The sequence below is a fragment of the Schistosoma mansoni genome, assembly GCF_000237925.1.
Source record: "Schistosoma mansoni, WGS project CABG00000000 data, chromosome 1 unplaced supercontig 0071, strain Puerto Rico, whole genome shotgun sequence".
Lineage (NCBI taxonomy): Eukaryota > Metazoa > Platyhelminthes > Trematoda > Strigeidida > Schistosomatidae > Schistosoma > Schistosoma mansoni.
Window position 1 is genome coordinate 1,657,571 of NW_017385989.1, and position 27,065 is coordinate 1,684,635.

At 37.0% G+C, this 27,065-nt stretch overlaps 1 protein-coding gene across 1 annotated transcript; it reads right to left on the reverse strand.

Moving 5' to 3' along the window:
• Window positions 1-11,025: 11,025 nt before the first annotated feature.
• On the reverse strand, window positions 11,026-26,813 carry Smp_163050 (NADP-specific isocitrate dehydrogenase,putative; the record flags this gene model as incomplete). The annotated part of the gene is made up of 8 exons (XM_018791844.1): window positions 11,026-11,200; window positions 13,071-13,281; window positions 17,017-17,168; window positions 19,309-19,445; window positions 22,163-22,306; window positions 26,225-26,385; window positions 26,418-26,583; window positions 26,619-26,813. 8 exons carry the CDS (start codon window positions 26,811-26,813, stop codon window positions 11,026-11,028), a joined length of 1,341 nt encoding a protein of 446 aa, XP_018645065.1.
• Between the last annotated feature and the right edge of the window lie 252 nt (window positions 26,814-27,065).

The following is a 27,065-nucleotide window of genomic DNA, read 5'->3' on the forward strand; positions in this document are numbered from 1 at the left end:
ACTTTCTTACGCCTGTCACTCACAATGGAGCGTAGGCCGCTGACCAACATTCTACAACCCACTCACTCTGTCTTGGGCCTTCCTTCACAGCTCTATCCAATTTTTGTTCATTCTTCTAATATCTGTCTCCATTTATGGACGTAATGTATTCTCTAGCCTTCCTCTTCTCCTTTGGCCTTCACGATTCCATGTGATGGCTTGCCTTGTGACGCCATTGGGTGATTTCCTCAATGTATGTCCTATCCACTTCCAGCGCTTTCTCCTGATTTCTTCCTCCACTGGATGGAATCTGGTTTGTTGTCTCCCACAGTAGAATGTTGCTGATAGTGTCTGGCCAACAGATCCGAAAGACCTTGCGTGGACAACTCTTAATAAACACTTGTATCTTCTGGATGATAGCTTTCGTAGTTCTCTACGTCTCCACCCCATACAGTAGAACTGTCTTGACATTTGTATTGAAAATTCTGATCTTGGTGTTGATATATATATATATATATATATATATATGCGCCACACAAATCTCATTACATTTGTGTGAGGGCTTTGATACTGCCCAGGTGCCCACACCGAAGCAGGTGGTTTTCTTAGGGGGCCACGCCCGGAACCTTTCACCTAAATGTCTGATCCACAAGGCAGTGGAGCATCGTGAGGAGATGCATTCCCATGGTAGCCGGTGACCAACGATTCATTCATACGCCATATGTTCCCTCAGGATTCTGGAACCCATATGCACCATTGGTTTGGAATCAGGATTTTCCAACTACCCTAGATGGAATTTCCGTGTCCACAAACCCGGTTAAAGCACTGGACATTCTCTTTTCGTCCTCTCAATTTCGTAAACAACAGTAATGCCACGAGAAGGAGTGAGTAGGACTTCCCTGACAGAGGCTCCATACGCGTGGCCATGCGAGAGCATTTCGAGAGAGAGAAAGAGCGTACTCTCCCCACTATCGGGTGTATCAGGGCACTTGGAGGCCACTACCCATCTTTGCTTATAATTCTATATTACCTTTTAAAAGATAGAATGTATTGGAATTATTAGTTTAATAAATTTATAGGTAGGTCCTGGGTTCGAATCTCGCGAGGCGAGATCGTGGATGCGCACTGCCACTGAGGAGTCCCGCAATAGGACGAAACGGCCGTCCAGTGCTTACAGGTTTTCCCTGGTGGTCTAGCTTCAATCGACTCACGCTTTCAACTATAGAAGATTACTAGAATCTCCACAAAACCACCTTTTGGTAATAAATTAATTATTATCATATGTAATGTTAAATAATTAACTAGATTATAACTTAATTAAGAGTGTAAGATGAATTCTCAACTGTCTATATGAATTGACTTATTATAATGAAAATATTCTATAGAAACTATTTCAAAGAATTTACTTGACATTATATAACCTACTTTAGATCTACACTTGGATCGATAATACTAACCATATACAAATAGTAGTGTGATACAAAAGCAACAAACTAACTTGAAAGATACGAATCTGTTTCCATGTGAGTTTTTCCAGCTGAATAAATTATTATGTTTTCGGTGTAGGTTTGTTCTCTCAGCTGGATGGTTTGGTCGTGGAGGTTTCATCGTCCTTCTGAACGACCGAACCATCCAGGTCAGAAAACAAACTTACATCAAAATCCCCCACCTGAGCTACAAATCTTCTCCACCATCTTAAAATTATTATGTACTTAGTGATTGATCCTATAAAGTTATACTTTTGCAAAAAATTTCTGAAAACTCTTCTAACTGTAGGAGTAAATCAGTTTCTTAAACTCTTCTAATAACTACAGACTACATCTATACAACTTGAATAAGAGAGTAAAGTGTGGAAAGATCACTCTAATAAAAGTTTAGTTGATGTACAGAAAATTGAAGGTATTTATATAATTTCAGATGACCTCGAGTTTCTACGAGTTTATGGAATCATATTAAACATAGTAGTAGGATAGATAATCATTCAATCAGAAATATGACACGTGACTTTTCCCTTGCTACATGTTTCTGAGAGACGTCTACTCACTGTTGATTGTGTAGAATGTTTCCTAGAGCTTTCAGGATCCCTGTGGAATTCTTTGAGGAAGAGTTTGAATATCCTAAACAATTACTGAAAACGATAACTTTTGTGACTTGAACTCAAGGTTTCTAACTTGTTAAGCAGTTATACTCAATTATATAAGCTCATCCCACCAACGAACAAAATGGATATATCTAAAGCTGTTTTTTTTTCAACACCTTCACTTTCACTTTAAATACATCATAATCCTTAACTAGCTTCACAGTGCTGATTAAGCAATACTTAGGAAGTAGTTATTAGGGATATCATGATAAAGAACAACGAAGTATTTATTCGCATCAGGAAATGTATTCGAAAACGTAAGAACCCTAGCAAACAATGATCTTTAATTATGAATGATTTGAGATCAAAGACAAGATCGTGCAGTGTAATAATATGTTGATATAAGACCGTTTATCCTGCGTAACTTTTACATTCCTACATATCCATTTGTTTCCTTTCCCTTGATATATTGATACTAAGTGTGATAACAACTTGATTCATCGGTTACTAGCATATTTATTTATTTATTTGAACACATATTATCATAGATTGATGTCTTTCAGCAATCACTCACGTATGTTGGAACAACCTAATATTGAGAAATGTTGAGGTTAGATGTAGGGTAATAGGTAAACACTTTATATTGATTGATGAGACTGAAAGTGACGATTGTGATGGTCGGGACATATGTTGCATACGTCTAACATCCACCTATCGCAACTCATAATGTTCGCTGATATTAGAGTAGGTTAAAAGAAATCGAAAGGCGATTAAACCAAAAAATGGCAACATAAAATAAACATGGTAACATTTCATACATGGTTAAAGGAAGTTATTTAGTAGATCACTTATTCTCTAATCAATTAATACCATATTGTTAGCCACACAACAGTTAAAGCTTATGTACCTTTAGAAGTATAATAGTATTTTCATATTTCAAATCATGAGTCTAATTGAAGCTAGATCACTATGGAAAACCTGGAAGCACTGGGTGGCCGTTTTGTCATATTGCGGGACTCCTCAGCAGTGGGCATCCACGATCCTGCATTCGCGAGATTCCATCACAGGACCTACCAGTCTCGTGCCAGAGCACTTGACTGATAAATCACTGAGCCGGCTGGCATCCAACGGTGTTAATGTCTAACCTCAATCAATCCATGAAGTTTGAGCAACCGTTCACCAATTGTCTTCAGTGAGCTCTGGAGCGAGACTGGTAGGTTCTGGGTTCGAATCTCACGAGGCGTGATCGTGAATGCGCACTGCCACTGAGGAGTCCCACAATAGGACGAAACGGCCGTCCAATGCTTCTAGGTTTTCCATGGTGGTCTAGCTTCAATTGACTCATGATTTCAACTATGAAAATACCGAAATCTCCACAAAACCCCTTCTGATTATAATAGTATTATTAGTGTTTAAGTTATCATTAAAGAATGTGAGTCATTTCAATATGTTAAATCCGGTAGCGCTTTTAGCCTCTATCTCCAAGTTATGTGAAAATTCCAGCGAAACCAAAGTTACAAGACTTGAGGAAGAATATGTTACTACTTGTTGTTTGGTGTCCAAGTTTCGATTAAACCATAGAAAGAACAGTCAAACAGACACTATATATCCTTCAAATAATGCATTTGGAATCGAATTAAAGCATCAAGTACAGACCCTAAGACTTTCAACTGGGAGTATTTGTGGATCATGAAATTAAACGTCAAAATTAGACTAGCTGTCCAATATAACAAACCTTCAAGTACTAGTGTATACATGGAAAACATTTGAAAAGTGCTTTGGCCAACAGTAGGAATGAATATTGAAATAAAATTATGAGTGAATTTTGAGATTGTGAGGAAGATTTGTAGCTCAGGTGGATAGTTGTTGTGGAGTTTTGTTCTCTAGGCTCAGATTGTAGATGAATAGCATAAGTAGCCTATTGAAAAAGAATCCATTAGTCATAAGTATGCAAATGGTTGAAAATAAACCAGACTACTGCAAACTATTAAGTAGTGTCGAGTAACAAAGAACAAAATCGAGCGAAGAATGACCGAGATCAAAAGAGGGAACTGATTTCTCAAGTTAATCCTTATACAATAAAATGGATACATGGAAAATTCATCCTTCAAACAAGTTAATCGAACAAATTCATGGCATTTTTCATGAAAGGGTTAGTAACACACAGTGGACAAATCAAAAGTGAGCATGCCATTGAAGGATGAATACATGACAAATCAGTAAACAAAAATAGATGAACTGCAGGAAATGAAATGATCTCTTTTGTAGACTTCGTCGCATGATATAATATGATCAAACGGTCATACTAACTATAATAGTAGGTAGTTATATTTCCAAAAGAAATGACAGGGAAAGAAGACGTCCTCAACTAATTAATAGTTTCGATAAAAAGTTTATTTTTCAACTAAACACACTGTTTAACCCGAAATGAATCCAACTTTAGGCGAAAAACAATGAATCTTACTTAAGACAAGATTGTATCGACAAGATTAGATCAACTTCACTTTATTTACTACCAGTAGAATCCACGTTTAGGTGAATTCCGTACTGAAACTTATTGCTCCGTTGTTAGCCTTTTAACACCTACCCCATAGCAACTGGAAAGTATTGTCCAGGACAGAATTCGATAGAGAATGCTGATGGGTGGCCTATACTCCTCCACGAAAGGTAACAGGAGTAAGTAAGTAATGTGCCCCTGTGTTGCATGCATGCTACTTATGTCAACAGACATAATTAGTATGTAATACCGATCAGAAGGGTAATGCCTGTCAAAAGAAGACTGAGAAGACTGAACTGTCCAAAACAGAAAGGGATTGAGAATTGGAAAAATCATGAAGGATTTAAAGAACAATTGATGGAAGATTTGTAAATGAAGTAATTTAATGTGTGGTTTTCACATTTTACGAAAGATCTCTGTAGTTTTGCATTAAATAATAAATTAGTCATTCCTATTTGAGTGTTCGTTCACTACACACTACCTTCCAATGGAGAAAACCACCCGTCGAGCTGTGATTACTCAGCTACAGTGCCTGTACATCTCGGATTCGGTTGTGTTTTGATAAGTCCGATGCTGAAAAGAACACGTTAGCAACATTTTCCCCGAAAATACTAGTCCCATCAAGATTTATGAGATATGTGTAAGTATAACTTAAAAATTGTTTTTTATCAACTAACTATTGCTATGCCATAACAGGTTAATAAGAACTCTAACTGGTACAAAATTACTCAAACATCACAATTTCCTACAGCTTTAGTCAAGAGCCTAATATCAACTATGAGTATAGATTTCCAAGGGTTCGAAATTTCTACAATAGCTCGATCCCTCAACCTAAACTCACCTTCACCAATCCAAGAAATAACTTCAGTAGTCTAAAGGAATTTCTACTTTCGGAACCATTGAAGTGATTTCGGATAGCTAGTATCGAACTCTAGTAACCATCGTTACAATTGTCTAAAATGTCTATTTCAAGTGGTGAAGCTGACGACATTTTCAAAGAAATGTTGTAGGTACAGGATCTCTGAAGCTTATATGAATGATAATTTCTATTATTTTATAATACAAAGCCATCAAAACATAAATTTGTATACAGAGTGAAGGTTCGTTCTCAGCGATTGACTTTATAAGTGTGTTGGGGCGATCCTGGAAATTTCTTGCAACAGACATGACAAGTTCAGGAAACGTTAAAGAAGCATTTTATCCAATCAGCATTTGATTAGAAGTTTTGCTAGAAACATCACGAAAGTGAAGTCACATGTAGGATTTCTGAGTTTCTGCTACCATGTTTAGTAGCATTCTAGGATATTCAGGAAAACCCAAGGACTTCTAAAATACTATAAAAACCCTATATTTTCTGTACATAAATGAACCTTTGGAGTAAAATGCTTCTCGCATATTTTGCGCCTTTTCTCTCGTGTTCAAGTCGCTGTGTAGTTCTAGCTTGGGGGTTACGAGACTAGTTTAGGATTTGAGTAAAGCGTTCAATCAATAAGACTTATTAAAGTAACATGAAGGTTGGTTTTACAATAAATCTAGACAAACTGTTAGGTGTGAATTTTATGCATTTATTCGGCTGATAAAAAGCTTTAATGAAGTACTTAGACGGTTAGCGCGTCATAATCAGGAGTCGATGTGTTTTGCTGATGAGAATGACCTCTGTTTTACGGCTTACCAGAATACTACCCGGCTTTTATTGATTTCCAGAGCTAAAACTTTTATTGTCATCAATTTTTTGTATGAAACCTACAGAAAGAAGATAGTTCCCCAAGAAATTGTGTACATGCGAAAAGGCCTATTTAAACAGTCGGAACTTACTGGTGGGTTTAAATTATACTATGCACTTTACTTGGTAGACGATTTTGAAACGTTAGATGTACATATCATCCATCTTGATCCAAGACTGAGCTAGAAGGGGATACATCCTAGATCAACAGGAGTTAGGATTATTCACAGCCTAAAACTCAAAATTCGCCTTACCGGCGGATACGTAAAATTTATGGAAGCTTAGGAAGTTAGCGATAGCTGAAAATAATACACCGACAAATCTCTTATCTAGATGTCGGTCAACTTGTCAGTCATAACATTACTCTGACCTCATATCTAATGTTGTCGATCCTCGCCATCCAGTCAGTTCTAGAAGATTCTCTATGGAATGCAGGAAATATGTTATGCATAAAGTCACATTAATGTAACTTGTGAATATGAGGATCCGACGCTATTTCGTGGGGGGGGGATATATTTGAGAAATTTAAAATTCGGATATCAACTCCGGATTGTTTTTAAAAAGGGGGGTGTTATGTCCCTATAACAATAGTGAATGGCATTTTTGGGATCCATTTATGGACCAATATTATGCATATAATTTTTACCGTATATTTGCCATATAATTAAACTACTTATATTCATGTTCCTTTCATTGTGAGCTTTATTTTGACCCTTGGACTATTATTGTACGATTTATCATTCTTGAGTTATACCCAGTTTATTAATTACTGCTCCCCCTATTCATAGCCACATTTGACTGAATCTTGTACAAATGTTATTTTCTGTTTTATTGGTACGATGCGGTCAGTCTGTTTGATATACAAACTCAGTATGTTTGAAATACAAGGATTCATACCACGAAGGCTGTTATTGGTGTTCTGGACTTAACTGGCTGGGCTAGGTAGAAAGCAGGATAGATAAGCACTCTAGACTGCTCGTACAGTTTTCGTGTCACTGTTCCAATCGATAATTCGCTGTTTTCTGATTGGCGGTCTTATCACATCATACGTTAGCAAGGCATCTACTCGGCCACAAGATATAACACTGACTTTATATACTCGAGGCCAAACCAGTTATTTAACTGAGAAAATCGATAATGAGAAGGAAGATTTACTGACTAAGAAAGGAGGATCGGATGCAGATGTAAATGAGAGGATTGGCAAAGCAACGGCTGCATTCCTACAACTGAAGAACATATGCAACTCAAAATAACTGTCAACCAATATCAAAGTCACCATCTTCAATACGAAGGTCAAGACAGTTCTACTGTACGGAGATGAAACGTGGAGAACTACAACATCCATCGTCAAGAAGGTACAAGTATTTATAAACAGTTGTTTATGCAAAATAAACAACATTCACTGGCCGGATACTATCAGCAACAGCGTTTTATGGGAGAGGACGAACCAGCTTTCAGCTGAAGAGGAAATTAGGAAAAGACTTTGGAAGTGGATAGGACATACATTAAGGAAATCACCAATGTGCATTACAAGACAATCCCTAACTTGGAATCCGGAAGGGAAGCGGAAAAGAGGAAGGTCAAAGAACACATTACGTCGGGAAATAGAAACAAATATGAAAAGGATTGCGACCCTATGTGGTGGAATGTATATTGCTGGTGTGCGGTCGATGCTCCTCCACGAGGGGTAACAGGTGTAAGTAAAACTGAGTCCAGAATATATGTACACTCATTCATGAATGCATATCTTCCTTCTGTAGAAAAAAAGTTACATTTCCAATCAATGATGTTCATCTCTTTCCCTAAAAAATAGAGTCAAATCTTGGCGATTAGATTACGCTTATCTTTTGGTCTATGTTTGATTGATCCAGTATATCACTACCAGTCTTCCATGATGTACTGGAATATTTCAGTAAGAATAACAATGATCCGATTACCACATGAGTTTAAGTCAAGTCTTTGAGGTAATATGTAAATCCTTTGTGTATCTAATCTTTTTAACATCAAAGCGTACTTTACTTACTTACTTACGCCTGTTACCTCTCGTCGAGGAGCATAGGCCGCTCACCAGCATTCTCCATCCAACTCTGAAAGCGTACTTTATTGGATAATAATTTGTAAATATGGCAACTATCATTTTACATGCTATTATATTTACATGTCATTATTATTTGTTTCAGACATAGGTTAAAAGAAAATCTAATCAAGGTCAAGGTATGTCTAAAGTGGAGACTGGCACAGTCAAACAAAGAAATAATTCATAGCATTTCTCTATAATATCAGACAGGTAAGTAATTGTTCACCTTTGTATCGATTATTTAAATATATGAGAACTTTCGTCTAAATTTGATTGAATTGGGCGACGAATTGATGTAAGACATTAAGGAGGACTACGCTCGTATGATTTTGAGATGGTAGAGAAGATTTGTAGCTCAGGTGGGTGATTTTGATGTAGGTTTGTTCTCTGAGCTGGATGGTTTGGTCGTGGAGCTTTCATCGTCCTTCTGAACGACATCATCAGCACAAACTTCTACCTGAGGAGAAGAATGTACCTTTAAAACCTCAGAGAATGAATTGTTAACGTTGACTGAATGACCTATTCAGCATACAGTTAACGAGGAAACCATGTACTTATTTAAATCTGATGATTTAGATTATAATTATTTGAAAAAGCTTGGACCAGATTGCCAGCGGAAATGTTGGATTTACTTTCAAATTCATTCTCTCAGATATTACATAAACATTCTTCCTCCTTAATATTGGAAATAAGCTAAATGAACTAATTAGTTAACTTACAGACATATAATTTTCCAATACACTGATCGAAGTTCGATACTCAGTCTGAAAAAATCCTGCTGGCTAATTTTGAGAAATCTGAGGAAATTTCTCAAATATCTTCTCAATATTAGTTTTACTAAGTTACAAATGATCATTCAAAATCGCTTGGTGTATAACGGAAGCTACTAAACTACAAAAAAACAGATTCAGTGATATTTATTTATTTAAACACATAAATATTGGTATAAAGGGGCACCAGATATATTTGCGCCACACAAATCTCATTTGATTTGTGTGAGGGCTGAGACACTACCGAGGTGCCCAAACTGAACCAGATGGTTTTCTTAGGGGGCCGCACCCGGAGCCTTCGACCTAAAGGTCTGACCCACAAGGCAGTGGAGCATCGTGAGGTGATACAGCCCCATGGTAGCCGGTCAACAACAATTCATTCGTACGCCATTTTTTCCCTCAGGATACTGGAGACCATGTGCACCATTGGTATGGAATCAGGGTTTTCCAACTCCCCTAGGTGAACTTTCCGTGTCCACCAACCCGGTTAAAGCACCGGACATTCACTTTTCGTCCTCTCAATTTCGTAAACAACAGTAATGCCACGAGAAGGCAGTGAGTAAGACTTCCCTGGCAGAGGCTATATACGCGTTGCCATGTGAGAGCATTTCGAGAGGGAAAGCGAACTATCCCCACTCTCGGCCGTACCAGGGCATTTGGGGGCAGTGATAAAAACCAGCAACTAAATGATGGTGAAACCTAAACAGTTTATATGTTAGTTGTAAACAACATAAGATCTTGGGCACAAAATACACTGACCCGATTTCTTACAATTCACATCAACTAAAATCCCTGGCACATAAGTTAAGTATAAAGAAATAAACAGAACATGTAATCAAAAGTTTAAGAAACTACACGTGTTAAAGTAAAGCTTGAAAGATCATTTCACATTTTAAACAACACAAGAAAATCAATGTGTTGGGGCTGCTTAATGATATTCATCGATCAACAGAATACAGAAAGTGATATAAAGAGCCAATCAGAAGTGACCTAAAGGGTGATATGAACCGCGAAACAAGAAACCTTAACAAACTACCGAAGCTATTTTTGGGGACGTTATTTCATTTAATTCAAAGCTTGTAAAACTGTAACATTTACTTTTGCCCTTAGTCTATTCTACAAATCATAAGCTTTCTTTTGATGTATGATTCACTGCCATAGCCTTTTCTGTTCCAAAGCTATTGTAATTTAGACGCAACCTTTTGTACTTTATTTTCTACTCTAATCCTCCAGTTTTGGACATCATTGTATTTTCCTAATTGTTGTACGTTGTGGTCAGGTTAGTCATCTATTTATTTATGTATCTTTAAACACTAATCTGAATTCGGGTGCCAGATAGGGATTGAGATAAAGCGATTGGTGTTCCAGTTATCTTGTCTTCTCCCTCTCTCGCGTGCTTGTCAGCTAATCAGGTAATAGAATAGTTTTCGTCTTTCTACTCCCACTTCGAACTCACGCATACTAGTCTCAAGGTTAAGCCAGTCAGCCTATGGCGTTAAGGTCTTAATCTACATTAGACAAGTTATCCTCTGCACGAAAGTTGGTAGACAGATTCAAGGACGTAACAAAGGGCGAGTGCATTTCATTCGCTAAGTAATGGATTAGTTTCCTAAGGATTAGAATGGTATATATACAAAATGAGTATCTATCCATTTCGTTCGGTAATCCCATACACTTCCTCGATCACTCTTGTATTCTCGTCCAAGTAGTCCGTTTAAACGTTAGCACGTAGCATACCGTGTACTGGTATCGGATTTTGAATACCACCCCTCACAACCAAAAAGCAAACTTTTTATAAATGATGAATTAAAAAAAAACAATAACCAAGTACAACCTTATCAAAAGTATTAATCAATCAAGAGTAATGTTTACATGTTTACATTAAACATCAAAGGGAAACTATTTCATATTTATTTGTTTAAGTTGATCAACAATTGCATCTAGAAAATCCATAGTTGTTAAATAATGCTCTGGTTTAACATTCTTATTTCCATGAATACAAATAGCTAAATCTTTTGTCATTTTACCTGATTCTACAGTATCGATGCAAGCTTTTTCTAGATTATGACAGAATCTACCAATAGAATGCAAAAAGAAAAGAAAAAATTAAATAAATACAATTTTAAAAAGGTTTTTCACGGTGATCTAGATTCAATTTATTTATGATTTTAACTATATATATATAAAAAATTACTAAAAATCTCCACAGAAAACTTCCCTTATCATATACTCACTAGTGACTAGCTCCATGAGGTATTTCCTGGAGTTATAGTGAGAAGCAGTAACTAGTGGAGTTCAACCAGGTCTGTTGAGAGATATCAACTCACTGAAGACACTGGTGAAATGATTGCTCAACTTGGTGGATTGGTTGAAGTTAGACATTAACACCGTTGGATGCCAGCCGGCTCAGTGGTCTATCGGTCAAGTTCTCTGGCGCGAGATTGATAGGTCCTGGGTTGGAATATAGAGAGGCGGGATCGTGGATGCGCACTGCCACTGAGGAGTCCCACAAAAGGACGAAATGGCCGTTCAGTGCTTCCAGGATTTCCACCGTGGTCTAGTTTCAATTGACTCATGATTTCAACTATATATAAAAATTACTAAAAATCTCCACAGAAAACCCCCTTAAAAAGAATAGTTTAAAAGTTTTAACTTGGAATAAAATTGAAAACACGTAAAATACAAAAAGGTCAGTTTATATTTGATTATCATGAAATTTTGTGGTAGAACTATTCGATTGATTTTTTAATAATCAGAGATTAATATGGAACAAATGACTCAGCCAATACAGCTTTATTCAATCAACCAACCAATTGTCTATCTGGAGCATTTAATCAATTCCATTCGAAACACTAAGTGATGTTGAGGGATCGGAATTACACTAGCAACAACTGTAAGAAGACTAAGTAATGGCCAAAAATTGGTTTTAATCTGAAGAAAGCTGTTGTCAACTATTCGCATTATTTGAGGTAACTTTGAGGACTAATTATGGACCAATATGATACATAAATTTCCTATTGTATAGTTGTTAAGTAACTCAACTATTCATATTCATATCCTTCTTATTATGAGCTTTATTTTGACTCATAGACTACTACTGTACGATTTACTACTCCTGAGTTATACACAGTCTACTAATTAGTGTTCCCCCTATTCACAGCCACATTTAGCTAAATCTTGTACAAATGTTATTTTCTATTTTATGGTACGGTGTGGTCCGTTTGTTTGGTATATAAACTCAGTATGTTTGAAATATAATGATTCATACCACAGAGGCTGTTATTGGTGTTCTGGACTTAACTGGCTGGGCTAGGCAGATAGCAGGACTGACAAGTACCCTAGACTGCTCGTGTGGGTTTCGTGTGTCATTGATCTGATTGATAATTTACTCCTCTCCAATTGGCGGCATCGTCGCGTCATATATAAACAGGGCATTCAGGCAGGCCACAAGTATCTGCTTCTATGAATTTGGTGTTCATCTTGTTGTGCTGATGAGGTAAGGCAACTTGGACCGATGCATATATGTGCCTGATAGAACGCAAAAACATGTGTTCCCAAACTTTTCAGTGACAGTTAATCCCGGCCTTGTATCACTACTTTGATATCGTGAACAGCTATCTCTTGATTATACTCTATCATTTCATCTAATGATCGGCACTCTAACTATTCCTTCTTATAGTCCTCAAAACAGTGGTTTAATTTTGAAATTCCTAATGTATAACACGGATCCATTGCTTTAGAGTTCGTCAGCTTACTTACAGTATTATCTTGGCACAACCATATAACTGTATTCTCTCCAACCTCAGCCACATCACATTGTTCGAAAATATACATTAATCAATAAACCATCACACAATTAACAAATCAATAATTTTAATAAGTCACTACATTATTATTGATCAATAAAAACATAACAGAGATTTACATAAATCAATAAAACTCACCTAATTAATTGATTATTTCCATCTAATTTACCTCTATGTTCTAAACCTCTAGTCCATGCAAATATACATGCAATTGGATTTGTACTAGTTGGTAAACCTTTTTGATGTTCTCTGTAATGACGTGTAACAGTTCCATGAGCTGCTTCAGATTCAATAGTTTTACCATCAGGACACATTAATACAGATGTCATAAGACCTAATGATCCATAACCTTTAAAAATATACAATTTTATATTAAACAAGTATTATATACAATTTGAGATTCATTTTAGATTGATAAAATTGTCATTACAAATTTCCTAATTCATGTAAAAAAGTATAGTTAAACGGAAATGATATCAAAAAACTCAATAGAGAAAAGATTAGAAGTGCCCCAGTAGGTTAAATATAAGAACACTGAGAGGATTACACAGAAAAATTTACAAAACAACTACATGAGTGTAGAATCGAAACCATAGTAGTTATAACTTTTCTTTTAAACTACCTGAACTAAGGATAGGGAGTGAAGTGGTCGAACGCATCAACAACATCACTTATCTTGGAAGTCTGACCAGCCCTAATGGGTTGGTGCCTGACGAAATCCCTGCACGGATTCTAAAAGCTCGTTTGGCTTTTGCCAACTTACCTCACCTATGGCGAAGACGAGATATCCATCTATCAATTAAGGGACGAGTATACTGCGCAGCAGTCCGTTCTGTTCTACTTTACGGCTGTGAAACATGGCCATTAAGAGTAGAAGATACTCGCAAGTTACTAGTTTTTGACCACAGATGCCTTAGAAATATTGCTCGCATCTGCTGGGATCACCAGGTAAGTAATAATGAGGTTAGACACAGGGTATTAGGGAATGATGGTAAATCAGTTGATGAGGTTGTGAGATGGTTGGGCCAAGTGTTGTTATGTATGCCTGAACACCGATTACCACGACACGCTATGCTGACTAGTGTAGGGGATAGTTGGAAAAGAGTTAGGGGCGGCCAAACCAAAACGTGGCATCAGTGCTTGAAGTCACTAACTTCTAGTCTGAGCCATGTTGGCAGATGCAGACTACTTGGTTGGGGTTCGCGTGACTATCGTAATAAATGGTTGGAGACTCTAGGTGATATGGCTCAGAATCGATCATAATGGCGTAGGTGTATACACTCTTTATCTTCCCTTAAACTGTAAGATTAAAATTGCTTCATAACGTTCTTCCTCCCTATACTATATCCTTATATACAACCTATCTTTTATATACTACCACCACTAAATTAACTACTTCTAGGAATCCGGTGTTCATCTTGTTGTGCTAACGAGGTATGGCAACTTGGTCCAATGCATATATGTGCCTGGTCCTACGTAGTAGCTGACTGACTGACTTAGAAGAGTAAAAACTTGCTCATCAACAGAGATGGGATATTAAAAGCAAATTACAAGTTTAGTAATAGACACTTTGTTATTATTAAAAAGGTGGCACAGTTTAACTGATTTAGCAAGTATTGTAATACTTAAAATTAATGGCTTCTTTATCAATTGCAGCTTGTTTTGCTCAACAAGTAGCCGAAACTGAGTACAAGAAAAGTTAAAGGATTTATATATTAAGGACTCGATTGAAAGGGTTGAGAATCAATATTTCTGATGAATATTACGCTATTAGAAATGCTACATTGCTAAATAATACATTTACGAGGAAATAAACTTTCAAATACACATAGTGATTCCAAGTTTGTTTTGTTCATTGACTTTCAGTGCATTTCATTCGGTTAAGCGCTCGCGCACGAGACTGATAGGTCCTGGGTTCGAATCTCGCAAGGCGGGATCGTGAATGAGCACTGCCATTGAGGAGTCCCATAATAGGACGAAACGGCCGTCCAGTGCTTCCAGGTTTTCCATGGTTGTCTAGCTTCAATTGACTCACGCTTTCAACTATGAAAAATCATTCGTATTAATTCATTGACTACAGAGTTAGTTTATTTAATTTTTAATGGATTCTCGCTGTATTTATTAACTCATCATGATCTTGCGTTCAAACGACAAGTGCTTATTCCATAAACTCCACGATTAATAATCACTCTAATTAATCGATGTATAAGCTCATTAACTTAAATGTTAATGAATATTCTGGGGTTTTTACTAAAACATCTTCCCTACAAGCCTTCTCTCTCTTTTAACCATATACGGATTATGAAAGTTGAAGTGTTGTAGAGCTTTTATCATTCGGTCTATCTACAACTGTGCATAGAACTCTTTTTATAATAGATAAATCTTCCAAATCATTCGTATTCAGAAGATGCTGTACTTAATCTCAAGACCACAATACACACTAGACGTGTAAAAGAAGAATCTAACCAACCAAATGATAAGTTACCAATTATCACAACTATCCGCTTACTTACTAAGTAGCAAAGTTATTAATATTCGATTAATGTAGTGGTAATGCATTGCAACTGATCATTTAATGAATGCTTGAGCGAGTTGTTCAGTGAATAAAATTTCTCAATAACAGATACCATTTTGTCCCATCATTTCATTTATAAATATCCCATTAAAAATGTGTGTTTTTTAGCTGATTCACAACTCATATTGATTTTTCACTTGGATACAGATTTAAACTACCGAAAACGAATTAGATATGTCTCAATATACATCGCCACACACTGAAGACTTTATCTTGACTCAACTATAGAGATTGTTGAACTTTAGTAAAATAATGGACACAATCATTAAAAACCCGAAAAAACTAGACGGCTTTTTCGTTTTGAAATGGAACTCCTCGGAAGCACGCATTCATGGCCTCACGACTAGAAATTGTGGCCAGAACTTTCGGCCTTGCGCGCGAACACTTAACCTGCAGACCACTAGGTCAGTACCACCTGTTTCAGTCCGGGCACCCGGACAGTATCACAGCCCACACACAAATCAAGTGACTTATGTGGACTATATGTATTCGGTGCCCTTTTGTACCAATATTTATGTGTTTAAATAATAATAACAATAAATAAGTAATTAAATGACAAGCGAAAATCCAAATTTTAAAATAGGTTAATGGAGACTTTTCAAAATTCCGAGTCATGTCAGAATGCAAGTAATAAGTGATAACTAGACCAAACCGGTGACGTACAGATTGAACTAGTTCGTTGATCATAATAAAATGCTAGACCTTCCGACAATCAGATTTCATAGCTTATTTGGTAAAGCATTAGGACAATTATTCCAAAATATCTATTGATTCGGATCTAATTGTGACTTTAATATTTTGCCTGCCCTCAAATGCCCTGGTACGGTCGAGGGTGGTGAGAGTCAGCTCTCCTCAAAAACCTCTCACATGGCCACGCGTATACAGCCACTACCAGGGACGTCCAACTCACTACCTTCTCTCAGCGGGGTTGTTGTTTACGAAATTGAGAGGACGAAAAGCGAGTGTCCGGTGCTTTAATCGGGTTGGAGGACATGGAAAGTCCACCTAGAGGAGTTGGAAAACCCTCATTTCAAACCAATCGTGCACATGGGTATCCTGAGGGAACAAATAGCGTACAAATCAATCGTTGGTCACTGGCTACCGTGGGACTGCATTTCCTTACGATGCTCCACTGCCTTGTGGATCAGACATTTAGGTCAAAGGTTCCGGATGTGGCCCTCTAACAAAACCACCTGCTTCAGTTTGGTCACCTGGGCAGTATCACAGCCCTCACACAAACTAAATGAGATTTCTGCGGTGCATATGTATTTGGTGCTTCCTTGTACCAATATTTATGTGTTTAAATAAATAAATTAATTAGTATTTTGCCAATTTCAAATCTAATCAAATTTAAGGATATTTTGAGCTTAAACAATAAAGGTACATCAGTTACTGATTTTCATGTATTCTGTGATTGAAAACATGTAAACTGTAAATCAGTATAGATCATATAGAAATCAATTATCTTACTTGTACTCTAAAAATCATAGTTAAGAAGATTGAAATTACCCTGAGCAATGACATCACTTTGAACATCACCATCATAATTTTTACAAGCCCAAACAAAACCGCCATCTGATTTAAGTGTTTGTGCCACCATATCATCAATTAATCGATGTTCATACCAGATTTTATTATTTTCAAACTTCGTTTGATAATCCCTAATAAGATAGATATACAAAAAAATGATAGTAGTGCACTGGACATCTACCTAGGAATTTTTTTCGATGAACCAGGTCAATTGAGAGATATCGACTCACTGAAGACATTGGTGAATGGTTGCTCAATTTAGTGGATTAGTTGAAGTTAGACATTAACACCGTTGGATGCCGGAAGACTCAGTGGTCTATTGGTTAAGTGCTCGCGCGCGAGACTGATAGGTCCTGGGTTCGAAACTCGCGAGGCGGGGTCGTGGATGCGCACTGTTGAGAAGTCCCACAGTAGGACGAAACGGCCATCCAGTCCTTCCATGTTTTCCATGGTGGTCTAGCTTCGATTGACTCATGATCTCAACTATATAGAACGGCCTAATTGTTGAAAAGGGTTTTACTATAAGCGAGAAAGATTTAAATACTGCAAAATGCATATGGGCATGATTACCAAACCGCTGAACGATACTTCTTCGTTAGGTAAATAACTCAGTAGTGAGCTTGGTGATCGCTTACCCAATCTTCAAACGTAAACTATACAAAATAATTCCGCAGAAATGATAGAAAAGAATGAATGAATAAGATGGAGAGTTAAAGGAAAATAACCATTTCCTTATTAGACAATTTACTCATTGGAAGAAATATAGAACACTCCTTCCTTCTGTAAGTCATAAAAAGAAAAACAGTTTGCTAGATTAGCGCTAAGTGGCAGTTTACAGCTTCCTAGTCAGGATCCAAAAAATTTTGCGACCCAGTAGATTTTGCCACATATGACTATAGACTTATGTCGTATTGCTGGCAAACCGTAAGACCTATCTTTAAGCTGAACAAAATCAGTTGAGCATTTGTTTGAAATTTATGTTTTTAATGTTTCATATTGCTTTTAATATTGTTACTACCATTGCTGGCTTCCTACTTTTGTTTTTCTAACAGTAGGGTCTCATTATAAAAGGTTTAAAAGTTTCCGTTGTTGATATTCAGAACTGGAATCAATCACTTTCTATTGCTATACGTATATTAAAAGCGGTAGGCGCTGAGTTCGAGTCCCAATATGAAAATCAACACTAGTATGCAAGGACATTTAGCAAACAAGTCTCATATAGGACAGAATGAGCATCTTGGATTCCCCTACTAGTTATATACCACCGGGTAAGTAATGCAGTTGTTAGGAAACGGGTACTAGGTAAGAATGACAAATCGATTGATGAAGTAGCGAAACTTCATCAGTTGAGATGGCTGGGACACGTGTTACGTATGCCCAAACACCGACTGCCCCGACGTGCAATGCTTTATGGTGTAGGAGTAGATTGGAAGAAAGCTAGGGGCGGCCAGACCAAAGCGTGGTACAAATCCATGAAATCACTGACAAGTGAACTGAGCCATGTTGGTAGGTGTAAACTACCTGGTTGGGATCCGAGAGATAATAGCAATCGATGGTTAGAGACCTTGAATGACATGGCTCAAAATCATTTACAATGGCGAAGGTGCATCCACTCTTAGTGTTCTCCCAAGTCCTAATCTTCTGAATCCTTCATGTCCCTTTCTTTTTTCTCTTTTTAAATTTATTTCACTGGATTAGACTCTTTCAATAACATCTTCAAACCCTAATCTTTCACATTAATGCTTATACTCTTACTAATTCTATCACTATGGGAATTGAATCGACAACTGCATCTCTGTGTTAATGTGGTATAGCAACTCAAACTGATGTACGTACGTATGAAGTTCTACGTTGTGACTGACTGACTGACTGACCAAATGCACTGAAGTAACGTTATTATATTTAGTGTAGCGCGTTTTTCTGTCCTTTATCGTGTTATAGACTGTGTTAGAACTAAATAATAAACAAAACATGGCGCGAGACTGGTAGGTCCTTTGTTCGAATCTCGCGAGGCGAGGTCGTGGATACGCACTGCTGAGGAGTCCCACAATAGGAAGAAACGGCCGTCCAGTGCTTCCAGGTTTTCCCTGATGGTCTAGCTTCTATTGACTCACGCTTTCAACTATGAAAATACTAAATCTCCACAAAACCCCTTCTGATAATAAACACAACATGATAAGCATGACTTCAATTGTAGAATACATTTATAAAATACTTGAAGAAGGTATATTAATAAATGAAAAAATGGATTAAAAAATCTAAGTTTCTTACTGGTTATATACCTCTTGAAATATATCTTTGAATCTACCATCATATTGTTTCAGGATAGTATTTTTAGTACTTAAATATAAAGGCCAATTTTTATTTAGCGCATATTCAAAACAGCTACGTGCAAAACCATAAATACTCTAAATAAATAAAAGAACTTTAATATTACAAAATTATCAAGATAAAGGAAATTTGTACATCTAATAAACCATCATTATGGTGTAAGCTATGTATAACTTAACTAAATGGGCAAATAACTATGGAAAATTCTATGAAATATGGGAAATATTTAATCAGAAAGGGTTTTTATGGATATACTGGGATCACCGGGTAAGTAATAGTGAGGTTATGAATCTTCATCGACTAAGATGGTTGGGCCAACTGTTGTTACGTATGCCTGAACACCAATTACCACGACACGCTATGCTGACTAGTGTTGGGGGTGGTGGGAAGGAAGTTAGGGGTGGCCAAACCAAAATGTGGCATCAGTACTTGAAGTCACTAACTTCTAGTCTGAGCCATGTTGGCAGATACAGACTATTTGGTTGAGGTCCGCGCGACTATCGTAACCAATGGTTGGGAACTAAGTGACATGGCTCAGAACCAATCACAATGGCGTAGGTGTACACACTCTTTATCTTCCCTTAAACCTCGAGATTAAAATTGCTTCATATCTGTCTTCTTTCCAGTACTATATCCTTATATACAGTCTTCCTTTTATATATTACCACCACTAAATTAATTAATTCTATGAATTTGGTGTTCATCTTGTTGTGCTAACAAGGTATGGTAACTTGGACCGATGCATATATGTGCCTGGTCTTACGTTGTAACTGAATGACTTTATGGATATTATAGTAATTTTAGTAGTTGAGATCATGGTCTCACTTTAATTGATTCATGATCTCAACTATTAAAATATTTAATTAGTAATCTAAAAAAAGAAACCAAGAGTAAAATCAATCGTAATGTGAATAATAATTTAACAATATGAGTGGAAACATTTTTTGCAATGAAATTAAAAGGAAAAATGTATGAAGATTATGCAAAGGTTAAGTATGACAAAATTAGATATATAGATATACACTATTAAATATTCTGTATACAACTTATGCCTTAAACTATGGGTAATTAAAGCTTCTGCAATATGAAACAGGTTTGAGTGTAGACCTCTAAGAATTGTTGGACAGATCATGTGGGTGGTAGAAACAAAAGGATTCGAAGTTAAATATCATGATTATACTACATACTTTGTTACTCTTCACTACACGATGTAAGCAGATAAGCTCGCATGTGAAGAATAGGGTTTCATACAGAAACTTGGAAAGCACACTTCAAAACTTTCAGCTGTGGTAACTTTTGCTTTATCCAAAAAAACAAATGACTATGGCTGGTTATAAGGTGGTTTGAAACACAAAATGTCTTTTGAATCAACCGATTCAACAGGGATTTTAAACGCATAATACACAACATTTCACTTAAATTCAAGTTTGTAGATATGGAGATATGCCCAATTTGTAATTCAATTTCATTAGCGCTTCTCTTCTTTTGAATTCAATCTGATTTTTACGCCTTTCAGTACTGATTGTAAAAGTCTAGTATATTATAATTGCCGCTCTTCTGATGTATATACATTTCGTGAATTGATTATCACTTTTAAATATACAATAATTACTAATCCACTCTTTGCTCTCAAGCAAACTTCTGACCATCTACTAGGCGTGTCAGCGCTTGAACTAATGATCGGTAGTCAAGTAGTTCAGTGTATTGCCCTCTTCATTTGGGAGTCGTTATCAGTCCTGATAGACAGGTGTCTAACAAAATTTCGGCACGGATTCAGAAGACTTGATTGGCTTCTTCCAACCTTTGTCACTTGTGGAATGAGCGAGATATCTGTCTGCCGACCAGAGGACGAGTTCACCGCGCAGCATTTCGCTCCGTCGTACTTTGTGGATAAGAAACATGGCCAAAGAACAGGGGATATTCGTAGGTTACTGGTGTCTAATCATACGTGTTTATGAAATATTGTTCATGTAGTTTGGGACCACGGAGTAAGTAATGTATCGGTTAGGAATAAAGTATTAGGTGAAGATGGGAAGTCGATTGATGACGTAGTATATCTTCATCAACTGAGGTGGTTGGGACGTGCTATGTATGCCCAACCACAGCCTACCTCGTCAGGCGATATTTTCTTGTGCAGCAGTAGGCTCGAAGAAATCTAGGGGCGACCAAACCAAAACATAGTGTAGCTGTAAATATTCCCCGAAACCAATAGCTTTGTAAGTGTTCGACATTGGATAGACATAAATGAGGAGTTATTATATTCGAAATCACCTTGGAACTATGAATTTGTGAAGTCTGGATCGTTCGAATCAGGATCAAATCAAAACTTTTAAGTAACCATTTGTTATAATTATTTACTTTTGACATAGTTATGATATATTCGTTAACGGTATATGACCTAGGAATTTAATCAATGATTCACACCATTTGATTTTCGACACATAATCTCTTAACTATCCCACCATTTTTGATCAGTCAATCATCGAGAAATGGAATTTTGAAGTGAAATAATGTTAACTTGAATGATCGGTGGTATATATGGAAAAAAGATTATTTTCATATCACACTTTTTGTTGAATATGACAAATGTGTTGTAGGGATTTAATATAAAGTCGGTCTATCAATCCTTGAACTGAGACTGCAACAGACTTTCTAACTATAACTGACCATGTTTTATTTGTTTGCAACAGACGAATTGTTTCTAAACTAAAGATAAACTTGACAGCACAAACTCACCACCTAAGCTGAAATGACTTACTGAATATATGTAAACCAAAATAGGATTGGAACATACCTCATCTGTATTGTACATACTAAGGCCTATTCCACCTCCGTTGAATTCAAAAACTTTCACACGTTTTTCAAGTCCTGACGATTTGGGTGTAAATACAAGTTCCAAAACACCTTGTTCTTTAATGACCATATCTGTAGCTTTGTACTTGTAAAAACAAATTGAAACATATGGATCATTGATTATATAATACTCATACAGGATAATAATTAAGACACTGGAAAACGTGAAAAAGAAATGAAGTTAATCAGTAACCATTACATAAGTGAGAAAATAAGACAGATAAGTGAGGAAAAAAACGTAGGATAAACAGCATATATCCGTATGAATTCTCACGATCTACAATACCATACAACATCAATTATAAAACAATTCATGGATAAGCAGTGTAGTTGCTCTTTCGTATAAATCCCACCCGTGCCAAATGTGGAGAAAGCAAGCAAAAGCAAGACATCTTTTATGAATGCGCCAAAATTTTGTGGACAAGTATCAAGTGACAAAATAATACATAGTAAAAACACTATTCCTCGCTAAAAGGCGTATATCATAGGTACCGAGATTTTTGAAATAGAACAGTGTGATATTGCAAAGGCAGGAAACAAATAAGTGAAAAAAGTAAAGGTTAAAGAAGATAACTTAGTGAGGAAATCATGAGTTGATAAAAGCTACAGTTAAGGAAGAATTTCATTTAGCGGCACATGGTTACTCAGATCCCAAGCTCATACATATACGTATGTAAACCGGTAATAACACTGAAAAACCTGGACTACATACGCTATTCGGGTTTTACAATTATAACAATGGTGCATATGAAAAATTCACAAAACACCTAATTTTCTAATCTTTATGGAGCTAGTCGAGTTACCTAGACTAGTTCCCACATTGCAACTTGATCATTAAAATTCGATCGACACTAAGGATTTGAAAAATAAGACACTAGTCACTGCTAAGTGATCAGTCAATTGTAAACTTTCGGATTTTTTATTAACTTGGATATACCGTAGGGATGCCCTCCTCTTCAGTTTATACAAACCCGTCCATACACACTTTGGACACTGTGACCATTAAAGAACTCGATGTCCTTGGTCGGCTAAACAAGCCTGATATAAGTATATCCATGGGACTCGATGGAATTCATCCTAGATTACTAAAGTAATTGGAAAATTTTATCGTGAATTCATTAAGCATATATTATAATGTATCTGTAACCCGAAAAACTGAGAGGTTGCTACAGTAAGTCCTGTCTTCAAAACGGGTACGAAACATAAACCTGAGATGTATCGAACCGTAAGCCTAACTAGCGTGGTTGTTAACATTTTAGAAAAGATTATTCGAAAGTCGTTTAAGTATCTGGATGAAAAGCGTATTCTTTTTGAGAAGCATTATGGCTTTAGGATAGGTTATTCATGTCTCACTAACTTATTAGTAGCTTTTATTTATTTAAACACAAATATACAAGGGGGCACCATATATATATAAGCCACACTAATCTCATTTGATTTGTATGAGGGCTGTGATACTGCCCAGGTACCCAAACTGAAGCAGGTGGTTTTCCTATGGGGGCACACCCCGAGCCTTTGACCTAAAGGTCTAATCCACAAAGCATTGGAGCATCATAAGGAGATGCAGTCCCATGGTAGCCAGTGACCAATGACTGATTCATACGCCATTTGTTCCCTCAGGATACTGGAACCCATGTGCACCATTGGTTTGGAATGAGGATTTTCCAACTCCCCTAGGTGGACTTTCCGTGCCGATCTACCCGGTTAAAGCACAGGACATTCGCTTTTTGTCCTCTCAATTTCGTAAACAACAACCCTGTCGCGAGAAGGTAGTGAGTAGGACTCTACTGGCATAGGCTATATACGCGTGGCCATGTGAGAGCATTTCGAGAGGGAGAGGACTCTCCTCACTCTCGACCGTACCAGAGCATTTGGGGGCGCTCTCAAAGACCAAAACTTACCTATAGATTTAGCCCACATTGATCTCAGCAAAGCTTTTGACAAAGGTTTTCACAACCAGCTGTCGTCTAAGTTAAGTAATATTGTGATTAGAGACGAGTTATTTGTGTACGGGTTAACTACGAGCTGTCTAGCTGGAAAATTTCGCTTAGCGGGGTATCTCGGGGCACAGTTTGGGGGCCAATGTTGTTCCTCCTGTTCGTATATAACTTTCCTTGTCTCTTATCACTAGAGGTTTTGTTGTATGTTTACGATATCAAGATATGGAAAGTGATAAAGTGGTAATAGTTTGGAACTGCAAAATGACCTGGAGAAATTATCTGGATGGTCTAGAGTGTGGCAGTTAAAGATAAATGCTTTCAATTTCATTATGATGTATATGGGTCACCAAAATACAGATAAATACACGGTGAATAACACAGAGCTTGCTGTTATCCAGACACGACCTAAAACTCATCGCTAGCCAAGACTTAAAAACTACACACTGCCGTGTGATAGCCAGAAAAAGTTTCAGAGCCCCATGACCTATACGTGAAGCCTTCAGCCATGTCGATGCTAAAATCTTTTCGACTTCGTATACAGTGTCCGTAAGTCTTAAATTCAAGTATCGAATACAAGCAGGTGGTCATGGTCTAAAAATAAAGTGAGTTGTTGGAAGAAGTTCAAAGAACCTCAACTAAATTGATCCCTGGAATAGAAAAGCTCTTGCATAACGACAGACTGGCTAAACTAAACCTACTTTTTTGTCACATAGAAGGACCGAAGGTGACTTGATTAGTTTTTCAATTACTTAATGATACATTAGCATCCGATATGCCCTCAGTTTTCTCCTCTTCCAAAAAAAATTTACGAGGACACTCTAAAAACAAAGGACTTGTCAGCTGACTATCGACTTTCCCGTCGTATCATCAACGAATGGAATTCATTAGCTCAATACATAATTGAAGCTCCGTCCATCAATTCACTCGAAAGTTGGGTCAACTGGGAGACCACCTTTGTCACGACTAACACAGGCCACTTAACCTCTTGTTCTTTCCAGACTCAAACTGAAACTTTACAAACCTATCTATTTTACTAGTATTGTTACAAGTTGGGATAGTGAACAGGCAGGTTTAGTTTGAATTATGACATCAAGTGTGCTCTAGCAACGGTAAATAGAGAAGGTATGAAGTAATATTCAAAAACTAGCAACTATCCGGCACTGAAGGCGACTAAACAATCTCCGCAAAATGTTATAAAAAATCATGTTTGACGAAGTAACAAGCGACACTATGTTATTAAAAACAGAATGCATTATGCAGGATATGATTACGCAAATCATGGACAGAAACTACGACAAGGCAATGAAACTGCGACTACTGACATCAGCTAACGAAGGGAAGTTCACTTTTGAATAATAGCCCTTTTGATTGTAGTAGAAACTGATTATTGTCATTGCCTGAAGAACCCACCCACAGACGACTTAGAACATGGTGTCACGAGAGGAAAAAGAAACCCATAAAGGTTTTTTATTCGAGTACCTTAGGTTTTCAATAACAATAATGTATGAAGACAACGGGAGTGTTAGTCACATGGCGCACATGAAAATGAGTAATGAAATAATACAGTAATTTTATTATAAATGATTGTTGGCGAAAATGCTACTACTATAAGAGACGGATTTCCATTGATTTAAATAATAAGTTACCATAAAAATTGTAGACGAGACGCCATATAATAAGACAGTCGGTTACAAGCCACATAAAATGCAGCACAGGAGTCGGTCTAGGCTGCCAAACTATGTCGGTCAGCACACTAGCAGTAGTGTCAGTGGTAGCAGCAAAGATAAGTTCAGACAGTGATTCGAGAAAAAAGCATTTGTGAAAAAAAGATATAAAAAGAATAAGATAAAGTTAAAGATCAAGACCTCCGGGAAGACAAGGAGTGAATACATGAATAAAGACTAAAGCGAAAACAACTAGGGCAAAGCAAAGTCAATTATAAAGTTAGGCCTAAGTGTTGCACCGTCGTATACTTCTAATCTTAATAAACGGAAGTCTTTTACAATATTTAACCTTCGGCTAACAATTATAACGCTTATTTGCATTTAAAGAAGTTAGGTTACTTGGTCCCCATGGGCATGACGGCCAACAACAATCGGTTTCGTCCATCCAGGAACAAGTCGAGGGACGTTGGCACATAAAATAGGTTCGCGAAAAACAGTACCACCAAGGATATTACGAATAGTTCCATTTGGAGACAGCCACATCTTCTTCAAATTAAACTCTGAAGATCACTGGTGAACCGAAATTACAAACCTTTTACACGTTGCTCATCAGGAGTTATGGTTGCACACTTGATCCCCACATTATATTGTTTAATAGCATGTGCTGCATCAATTGTCACTTGATCATTGGTTCGGTCACGATTGGGAAGTCCCAAGTCAAAATATTTACAATCGACGTCTACGAACGGAAATATAAGCTACCATTTATCCGATAAATATCATTTTTAGTTACAGTGGACTTGATTTTATCCCAGATTATATGGGTCATTTCATCCCCATCCAAATCAACAACTGGATTCGCTACTCTGACTCGCGCATGATGTAGACACCTAACTGCGCCTTGGAGTAAGTGAAAAGAACAAACGACTGGATTACTTTCAGAACTTAATCTAATAGTCTTCTTAAAATATGACAAATGACGAAACATCATACAGTCAGGGTTTTCGAAAATCCGCTAATTCGCCTAACGTAACTCTTGTTGATGAATTCAAACAACAAATTTCACATTAGTGTAGTGAGGTTAGAAGGCCTATGACCTATGTTATTCTTTTTCTAGTAAGTTTCTGAGTGTGTCTTGTCGTTTCTTGAATGAGGAAATTGAAGATGATGACACCACTGCCTCGGGCAACAGGTTCCAAGAATTAATGACTCAGACAAGAAAAATGAGGACATATCAAGT